The sequence below is a fragment of the Salmo salar genome, chromosome ssa04, assembly GCF_905237065.1.
Source record: "Salmo salar chromosome ssa04, Ssal_v3.1, whole genome shotgun sequence".
NCBI lineage: Eukaryota > Metazoa > Chordata > Actinopteri > Salmoniformes > Salmonidae > Salmo > Salmo salar.
In genome coordinates this window covers 77,632,104-77,642,518 of record NC_059445.1, presented here as the reverse complement: position 1 = coordinate 77,642,518, position 10,415 = coordinate 77,632,104, and the positions used below count along the sequence as shown (strand labels likewise).

Sequence of the window (10,415 nt, the reverse complement as noted above, 5' to 3'; positions counted from 1 at the left end):
TAAAGTGGGACAACATGGAGTAGCTAAAGTGGGACAACATGGAGTAGATAAAGTGTGTTGTAAAGTGGGACAACATGGAGTAGATAAAGTGTGTTGTAAAGTGGGACAGCATGGAGTTGCTAAACGTGTGTTGTAAAGTGGGACAGCATGGAGTAGCTAAAGTGTGTTGTAAAGTGGGACAACATGGAGTAGCTAAAGTGTGTTGTAAAGTGGGACAGCATGGAGTTGCTAAAATGTGTTGTAAAGTGGGACAGCATGGAGTAGCTAAAGTGTGTTGTAAAGTGGGACAACATGGAGTAGCTAAAGTGGGACAACATAAAGTGGGACAACATGGAGTAGCTAAAGTGGGACAACAGAGTAGCTAAAGTAGGACAACATGGAGTAGCTAAAGTGGGACAACATGGAGTAGCTAAAGTAGGACAACATAGAGTAGCTAAAGTAGGACAACATGGAGTAGCTAAAGTGTGTTGTAAAGTGGGACAACATGGAATACTAAAGTGGGACAACATGGAGTAGCTAAAGTGTGTTGTAAAGTGGGACAACATGGAATACTAAAGTGGGACAACATGGAGTAGCTAAAGTGTGTTGTAAAGTGGGACAACATGGAGTAGCTAAAGTGTGTTGTAAAGTGGGACAACATGGAGTAGCTAAAGTGGGACAACATGGAGTAGCTAAAGTGTGTTGTAAAGTAGGACAACATGGAGTTGCTAAAGTGTGTTGTAAAGTGGGACAACATGGAGTAGATAAAGTGTGTTGTAAAGTGGGACAGCATGGAGTTGCTAAACGTGTGTTGTAAAGTGGGACAGCATGGAGTAGCTAAAGTGTGTTGTAAAGTGGGACAACATGGAGTAGCTAAAGTGGGACAACATGGAGTAGCTAAAGTGTGTTGTAAAGTGGGACAGCATGGAGTTGCTAAAGTGTGTTGTAAAGTGGGACAGCATGGAGTAGCTAAAGTGTGTTGTAAAGTGGGACAACATGGAGTAGCTAAAGTGGGACAACATGGAGTAGATAAAGTGTGTTGTAAAGTGGGACAGCATGGAGTTGCTAAAGTGTGTTGTAAAGTGGGACAGCATGGAGTAGCTAAAGTGTGTTGTAAAGTGGGACAACATGGAGTAGCTAAAGTGGGACAACATGGAGTAGCTAAAGTGTGTTGTAAAGTGGGACAGCATGGAGTTGCTAAAATGTGTTGTAAAGTGGGACAGCATGGAGTAGCTAAAGTGTGTTGTAAAGTGGGACAACATGGAGTAGCTAAAGTGGGACAACATAAAGTGGGACAACATGGAGTAGCTAAAGTGGGACAACAGAGTAGCTAAAGTAGGACAACATGGAGTAGCTAAAGTGGGACAACATGGAGTAGCTAAAGTAGGACAACATAGAGTAGCTAAAGTAGGACAACATGGAGTAGCTAAAGTGTGTTGTAAAATGGGACAACATGGAATACTAAAGTGGGACAACATGGAGTAGCTAAAGTGTGTTGTAAAGTGGGACAACATGGAATACTAAAGTGGGACAACATGGAGTAGCTAAAGTGTGTTGTAAAGTGGGACAGCATGGAGTAGCTAAAGTGTGTTGTAAAGTGGGACAACATGGAGTGGCTAAAGTGGGACAACATGGAGTTGCTAAAGTGTGTTGTAAAGTGGGACAGCATGGAGTTGCTAAAGTGTGTTGTAAAGTGGGACAGCATGGAGTAGCTAAAGGGGGTTGTAAAGTGGTACAACAACATGGAGTAGCTAAAGTGGGACAACATGGAGTAGCTAAAGTGGGACAACATGGAGTAGCTAAAGTGTGTTGTAAAGTGGGACAACAACATGGAGTAGCTAAAGTGGGACAACAGAGTAGTTAAAGTAGGACAACATGGAGTAGGTAAAGTTGGACAACATGGAGTAGCTAAAGTAGGACAACATGGAGTAGCTAAAGTGTGTTCTAAAGTGGGACGACATGGAGTAGCTAAAGTGTGTTGTAAAGTGGGACAACATGGAGTAGCTAAAGTGGGACAACATGGAGTAGCTAAAGTGTGTTGTAAAGTGGGACAGCATGGAGTTGCTAAAGTGTGTTGTAAAGTGGGACAGCATGGAGTAGCTAAAGTGTGTTGTAAAGTGGGACAACATGGAGTAGCTAAAGTGGGACAACATGGAGTAGCTAAAGTGTGTTGTAAAGTGGGACAGCATGGAGTTGCTAAAATGTGTTGTAAAGTGGGACAGCATGGAGTAGCTAAAGTGTGTTGTAAAGTGGGACAACATGGAGTAGCTAAAGTGGGACAACATAAAGTGGGACAACATGGAGTAGCTAAAGTGGGACAACAGAGTAGCTAAAGTAGGACAACATGGAGTAGCTAAAGTGGGACAACATGGAGTAGCTAAAGTAGGACAACATAGAGTAGCTAAAGTAGGACAACATGGAGTAGCTAAAGTGTGTTGTAAAATGGGACAACATGGAATACTAAAGTGGGACAACATGGAGTAGCTAAAGTGTGTTGTAAAGTGGGACAACATGGAATACTAAAGTGGGACAACATGGAGTAGCTAAAGTGTGTTGTAAAGTGGGACAGCATGGAGTAGCTAAAGTGTGTTGTAAAGTGGGACAACATGGAGTGGCTAAAGTGGGACAACATGGAGTTGCTAAAGTGTGTTGTAAAGTGGGACAGCATGGAGTTGCTAAAGTGTGTTGTAAAGTGGGACAGCATGGAGTAGCTAAAGGGGGTTGTAAAGTGGGACAACAACATGGAGTAGCTAAAGTGGGACAACATGGAGTAGCTAAAGTGGGACAACATGGAGTAGCTAAAGTGTGTTGTAAAGTGGGACAACAACATGGAGTAGCTAAAGTGGGACAACAGAGTAGTTAAAGTAGGACAACATGGAGTAGGTAAAGTTGGACAACATGGAGTAGCTAAAGTAGGACAACATGGAGTAGCTAAAGTGTGTTCTAAAGTGGGACGACATGGAGTAGCTAAAGTGTGTTGTAAAGTGCGACAACAACATGGAGTAGCTAAAGTGGGACAACATAGAGTAGCTAAAGTGGGACAACATGGAATAGCTAAAGTGTGTTGTAAAGTGGGACAACATGGAGTAGCTAAAGAGGTTTGTAAAATGGGACAACATGGAGTAGCTAAAGTGTGTTGTAAAGTGGGACAACATGGAGTAGCTAAAGTGTGTTGTAAAGTGGGACAACATGGAGTAGCTAAAGTGTGTTGTAAAGTGGGACAACATGGAGTAGCTAAAGTTTGACAACATGGAGTGGCTAAAGTGTGTTGTAAAGTGGGACAGCATGGAGTAGCTAAAGTGTGTTGCAAAGTGGGACAACATGGAGTAGCTAAAGTGTGTTGCAAAGTGGGACAGTCTTATAAGCATTTCCACTGGAGGAAATTGATGCCATTTGCATTAGGAACCCACTGTAATTAGGCTAGGCAGGGCTTTGGTTCTTGTAGCACTATATCCTGTTAATGTTTTCTTGTAGTACTGTTATTAGCACTGTTATTGGTACTGTTATTTAAGTGAATTCAGAAAAAGTGTGACATGTTTATAAAATTGAATTGAATTGAATTGTCATGGGGTACGATGACTATAATAATGGTGTCCCAGTTTAACCTGCTGTCCCAAGTTATAACCTGCTGTCTCAAGTTATAACCTGCTGTCCCAAGTTATAACCTGCTGTCTCAAGTTATAACCTGCTGTCCCAAGTTATAACCTGCTGTCCCAAGTTATAACTGCTGTCCCAAGTTATAACCTCCTGTCCCAGTTTAACGTTCTGTCCCACCTACCAAATGAGAACTGAAAATATGGGTTTGACTCAGTGTACACACATGGGTGTGTCATGCCTCCTGTGAATATGCTTTTTGTGTGTGTGTGATTAGGAAACATCTTGAGGATTTCAGAAATGTATCATGTGTTGGGCTAATATGTTGGATAGACGTCGAAAGAGGTTACAGAAGACGAAAATGCAAAGTGTCCCACTTATTCCTAATTCACCCTACAGTATATTGTTTTCTATTTTCATCAACAATATTTTGTTTTTGTTTTCACTTCCCCTTAATACATGCATCGAATTTACACAAATCGAACCAAATGTGTATTTATTTAAAGCCTATAGACCTCCTGTTCTACTTTTACAAAAGAATATCCAATACTAAATTACTCATACAACAGTACTTATTAATCACGAAGAGAATAAATACACTTACAATGAAGTGAGTTATTATTGTTATTAGTTTAAATAATACTAATAACAGTTTGACATACTATTTCAAAATCCAATTGTTGTATTTTTATTTGTATAATAACAGATTCAACTTGAGTCCAAAAACTCCTTTATATAAAGATTTAAAAACCTCCAACCGACTGGAGAAAATAAAACATAGCTATACCCTTAATAGTGAGTTAGATAATCACACATTTAAAATGACGGGGTAAAAAACCATCACAGTACACAGAGATAAAAGGGCTGGGAAAAAATCTGTTATTTTCGTACGGGTTTAAAAGATAAATAGAAGTCTTCAAATCCTTACCTGAAATTGTGAGAGTCACAAGCCTCTATCCCTCGAGTCACGAGCTCCCACACTCTCAGCCCTCCGCACAGCAACAATCCTCATTTTATACCTATATATAATTAATATTGCATCTTCATTATTTAATCATTTCAAACACCACGATATACCCCAGTAACACACGGGCATTCGTTATTTAAACAGATGTAATTAGGACCAAGATCCTGGTAACAGTGCGTCAAAGAAAAGGAAAACATAAATGATGTGTCTCTTATTGTTATTGTTGCGTGGTGTTGCATGGTGTTTGACTTTGGTTTATAAATTCATCACTGAAAATATATCTTTTTTTCTATATTTATGTGCTATATGATTCCTTTTTAATCGTAGCAGAGCATTAGGAATTCATAAATACAACACGTCAAGTTGTCTGTGAAACTCAAGGTTTTACAATGATTTTATTGCCCATCTGTATCTTGAGGCATGATTTATTCAAAGACCACGGAAGAACAAACCCTGAGTTAATATTCCCTTACTCCAACCCCAGAAACGAAAGAGATATTGTATTTAACATAGACTCACACAAATAGCAAAATCACTTTAAGCCTAGGTAAACTTTTTCTTCCTGTCTTTAAATTAAGTGGTAATGCTAGGTCTAATTATCTACAACTGACAAAAACACAAATTAAGCATGTACAATGTAATCAAAATAATAAATTGCTGATTCAATTGAATTTTAGAAAATATTCAATGATTTATTCATTCATTTTCAACTTCACACATTTTGTCAAGTGAAATTCAAGAGTGAAGAAAAATACTCACAATATTTCAGTGATACTCCAAACTGTTTTACATGTTCACATCAAAATACGTAATGTCAAAATATAGCAGCTTTCCCATGCCCGTTTGACGTGCCTTAGTTAAAATAGTGACATCTTGAAAATGATTAAAGAAAATCAACTCGTGTTGTGTCATTAATATTGTGAAATGTGATTTTCCTCTTTTGCACACAACTGTGAATTAATTTTTCAACGAAGTTCAGCTCGTTCACAAAGAGAGCATATTAATTTGCAATGTTTTTTAAGGGGGTGTGTTACACCTATAGAGTGAAAACACATGAATTCCATCCTAGACAAGTATGAATCCAAACAGTTCGAGACATACAGTAAACGTGAAAATGTTGGTGTAATTGATTAAATTATCCAAACAACTAACCAGACTTACGCGCATTCAACAGGACATCTCACATGATAGAGACAGGTCATTTTCTATAGGCCTATTTGTTATAGTTATGTGATTGAAGAGAGTTGTGACTTGTGATATGCAGTCAAGTAAAAAGCAACAACAACGAAAACTTAATCCAAGAGACCTTTAGCACAACACGTTTCATTCCAATCTACAACATAAAATGTGCCCGTTAGAGGACAAAAAAAGTGAACGAGACAACATAATGAACATTTAAATAAACCTATAGAGTCTGGGTTGTAAATTCCAGTCGGACATGATGAAATGTTGAAAGATCCCTGTTATCTCTTCAAAATGTCGTATTTTATGCATAATGTTAATGACCTAATGCACAGCAGAATATTTCATCCTTTTCTGTTTTTGCCTTTGGTTGCAAAACCACACACGAACCACGTTCTTTTTAAGGTCCAGCTTTTCAGCAATTGCAGCAATTTTTTCCGAAGATGGACGGGGCTGGATCGCAAAATATGCCTCCAACGAGCGCTTCTCAGGTGCGGCTATCGAAGTGCGTTTTCGTTTCCTTTCGTTACCATTAAAAAGGTCTGGCTTGCTGTTTTTCTCCCGGTAAGCAGCCTCGGCCTCCTCGAGCCAGGCTTGGAGGACAGGTTTTAGCGCAATCATATTATTGTGAGAGAGGGTGAGGGACTCAAACCTGCAGATAGTACTCTGGCTGAGAGAGCCCACCCCGGGTATCTTCAGGTTGGCGAGGGCTGAGCCAACGTCCGCCTGGGTCACCCCGAGCTTTATCCTCCTTTGTTTGAACCGCTCAGCAAAGGCTTCCAGCTCCCTAGGATCAGACTCCACGTCGTTGACACACGACATTCCGTTGTGCACAGATAGAGAGTGCGGATGACCCATGGCCATAGCCTGGTGGAGGTGACCCATGGTCTGGAGGTGGTGCTGGTGCGTGGTAATCATAGAGGAATCTGGAGCCCCCATCCCGCTCACAGAGAGACTGGACGAGATGTGATCCAGGAGATCCCCCTCTAAGCTCTGGTTCAGGTGGTGGTGGTGGTGTTGGTGAGAGGTCAGGGTGGAAGGATGGGAGATGGGCACCGTAGAGGAGTTGGAGGTGCAGGGGACACTACTCATGGTATGGTAAGTCACGTCTGGCTTGAAATGGTGACTCTTGCCGTGAGAGACTATGTCAGCAGCCGCCAGAGCTTCCGCGCGTGCCAGTAGACTCTCATCAAAGCCACCGAAGATATTGCCCTGGAGCTGGAAGCAAGAGTGCGCATACTGGAATCAGTGGGGAATTCTGTCAACTCAGGATTCAAATAAATGTTAAGCACAGGGAGAACCCTCCTCAAAGCACAGGTCATAAACATTAATATGAAAGCAGCAGCTTTGCTTGAATAGATGAGATGATGAGAGAGCGAAAGAGAGGGAGGGGGAGGGGTTGTGAGGGAGAACGAAAGAAAGAACGAGTACGAGAGTGGATAAAACAAAGTCCTTTCTGATCCACTTAAAACGTTTTAAATGGATATTTGTTCATACATTTGTGCCTCAAATAATTGACTGAGAAACATACCTGCGGGGCAGGCAGACAAACTCTGCGCATGCCTTCCGAACTCGCGTGCAGGCCAGAGTATTTGGGCTCCTGCAGCACAGGGTGCATAGAGAAATGCTGCTTGCCGTTCATGGTCATCATCTTCGATGCGCACCTTGCAGGTAAGTGGCCCTGACATAGAGGCAGGCTCGGTTCTCTGGCTCGTTGCTGTTAGTGAGCTATTTCCATTGGCAGCGCCTCCCGTTCTGCCTCTCTCTCACCCCACCTGCTCCTTTACTCAACTTACAAGTTACAAGTCATGGGAACGGGCTGGGTGCTGTGCGCAAGCGTGATGCACGGTTGAAAGTGAACGCAATTAAATTGCCCATCAAACTAAAAACAATAGGCCTATGAGGCTCATTATCAGCTATACATAAGATGTGATAATGTATTCTAAATATGATTAGGCATATACAATTGTTTGTTCATATTCTCAATAAACTACTCTAGGCCGAGATGTATGCAATCCAGTCAATGTATGCTTAGAATATGAAACCACTCTTGATTAATGTACAACATTTTTTTCAAGAGGCAAAAAAGAAACAAAGGTAGATCAAAAAGAAACATAAATAAATAAAAACTTGGTCACATTAAAAAAGAAAATTCCTTAAAAAATGATCACCATTATGTAACGTTATAGGCCTACATTGATTTAAAAATGTATAGATAAAGAACTAGCGTACTTCATACTTTTTCAAAAACGAAAGAGCAATCTATAATAAGATTTCTCTTGAAAATATGATTTGGGTAATGTTCAATCCCATGTCTATCTCTCGAGCATTTACTGATAAATAAAAAAAACATTACAATTATTAGTTAAGACCTCCCGAGTGGCGCAGCGGTCTAAGGCGTCACTACAGATCCGGGTTCGATACCGGGCTGTGTCTCAGCTGGCCGCGACCGGGAGAACATGAGGCGGCGCATAATTAGCCCAGCGTCGTCCGGGTTAGGGGAGGGTTTGGCAGGCGGGGATGTCCTTGTCCCATCGGGCTCTAGCGACTCCTGTGGCGGGACGGGCGCATGCACGCTGACACAGTCGCCAGGTGTACGGTGTTTCCTCCGACACATTGGTGTGGCTGGCTTCCGGGTTAAGCGAACAGTGTGTTAAGAAGCAGTGCGGCTTGGCGGGTCGTGTTTCGGAGGAAGCATGGCTCTCGACCTTCGCCTCTCCCGAGTCGGTACGGGAGTTGCAGCGATGGGACAAGACTGTAACTACAAATTGGGCAGAAAAAGGGGTAAAAGTACAAAAACATGTCAAAAATTGTTTTTATTAGTAATCAAAAAATATGATCGTCAAAATTATTCTAAAACTGCAGCCTTCCGATGGGCTCATATGCCCCATAGAGCACCAGGCTTAATATATGTTAGTTGAATCTGGACTGACTGAAATAGTGAGCACTTTAATGCTGCCCATCCAAAACGACATAGACTTGTTATTTACAGGTATTCCTGATCTTAATCCTTCCCATCATTGCATTGGGATAGGGTCAGTTCAAGATGATCGATGCTGGCCAAATCTGATTACAGGATCTTGTAGATAAGGCACCTACAGTACACACAACAGCAATATTGGCTGAATTTAATTGGAGCAGGTCAGGGCAGGGCCTTGCTCTGGTCTCCCTCCCCATGCAGGTGAACAGAGCACCTGTCCTCAGTGCATTAGATCTCATGTGGCAGGCTGAATGCCTCTCCCAGCAGTAGAAAGAGGAGCCAGGCAGGCCAGTGACACAGCGCTTCCATCTGATCCTGGCCACCTCTCCTCCAGTTCCTCAGACAGTGAATAATTCAGCAGCATGGTGGCAGGCATCCATTACCACGTTGGCATGTCCTTATTCATTATAGAGATTAAAACAGGCAAGGTCTTTTCTCACCACTGGACCTGTTGAGAGAGAGAGAGAGAGAGAGAGAGAGAGAGAGAGAGAGAGAGAGAGAGAAAGAAAGAAAGAAAACCATCTTGGCAGGGTAGGCTTTGTATACTTTAAAGGAAGTCCGACTCTGCCCAGCTGGGCTGCAAAGATGTTCAGAGGAGAAATGTATTAATGTCCTTCTCTCTCTTGCTCACATGAACTCTTATTCTTAGACTTCTTAATAACATTATGTATAATTCAGTGGTCATTGTGGTGGATTGTTGGCTTGTCATCTGTGTGCATTCCCATCCTGAAGATTGCATCTGACAAGTTTTATGCATTTGTTTGTATCGAGATGTGACAGCAGCACTCATCTCCCCAGCCTGTGTACAGTTCCAAAGGTTTCCTTCACCAAATGACCCTCCAATTGTTGTCTGTCTCTGCTCTCCCGGTCTGTCTCCACTTTGGGATCTGTGGCGCATGCACGTAGTGCTCATCACCCGGGCGACAGGGGATGTGAGGACGACGAGTGGCTGTGGTTGACATTTCGTCCCATGGGTAACCCAACAGCGCTTGCATTAAATCAAATAGACTCTTGAGTGTTTTTCACTTCACTTCCTAAAGTAAGGAATGTTCATGCATTATTGATCAACATTTGAATATGTCAAAGTCACTGAAGCCAATTTAAGTTCCGTGTTGGAATTCTGTTTTGGTGGGTGGGATGGGTGCCATGGCAGAAGCCCACCTGAGAATGACCCTGTTTCCCATCATCATACAAATAAAACTATGTGCTGGTACAGCCCCTCTCCATATGTATTTGGACAGTGAAGCAAGTAAAACATATTTTGTGGCCCTACACTCCAGCATTTTGGATTTGAGATCAAATGTTTCATATGAGGTAACAGTACAAAATGTTCTTTTATTTGAGGGTATTTTCATACATCTGATTTACCGTTAATAAATGAAAGCACTTTATATATCTAGTACCCCAATTTGAAGATGTCACAAGTATTTGGACAACTTTCACTTAGTGTATTCAAGTTGGAGAAAGTTCAGTATTTGGTCCCATATTTCTTGCACACTACAAACTTGTTCGATGCATTTACAGCTTGTTTTGGTTGTGTTTCAGATTATGTTTTCTCCAATAGGAAGTGAATGGTGAATAATGTATCATGTCATTTAGGAGTGACTTTTGTCAACACTTTTACACGAATGCGGATGCTACCATAATTATGGATAATCATGAATGATGGGTGAAAAAGTTGGTGAGACAATACTAAAGGAATGACAACACAGG

General features: G+C 41.6%; 1 protein-coding gene across 1 annotated transcript; it reads right to left on the bottom strand.

Annotated features, from left to right (window-relative positions):
* Positions 1-4,933: 4,933 nt before the first annotated feature.
* Positions 4,934-7,503, bottom strand: LOC106603866 (POU domain, class 4, transcription factor 3). The gene is made up of 2 exons (XM_014198070.2): positions 7,254-7,503; positions 4,934-6,940 (listed from the first exon to the last, which is right to left on the bottom strand). The coding sequence occupies exons 1-2, from the start codon at positions 7,371-7,373 to the stop codon at positions 6,047-6,049; spliced, it is 1,014 nt and encodes a 337-aa protein (XP_014053545.1). The 5' UTR covers positions 7,374-7,503; the 3' UTR covers positions 4,934-6,046.
* Positions 7,504-10,415: the final 2,912 nt, after the last annotated feature.

Bases quoted from the DNA above. Each gene is read 5' to 3' on its own strand.
- LOC106603866 (XM_014198070.2), bottom strand. From the start codon at position 7,373: ATGATGACCATGAACGGCAAGCAGCATTTCTCTATGCACCCTGTGCTG. The intron at 6,941-7,253 runs GTATGTTTCTCA...TCTTGCTTCCAG, and splicing joins TTTGTCTGCCTGCCCCGCAG to CTCCAGGGCAATATCTTCGG.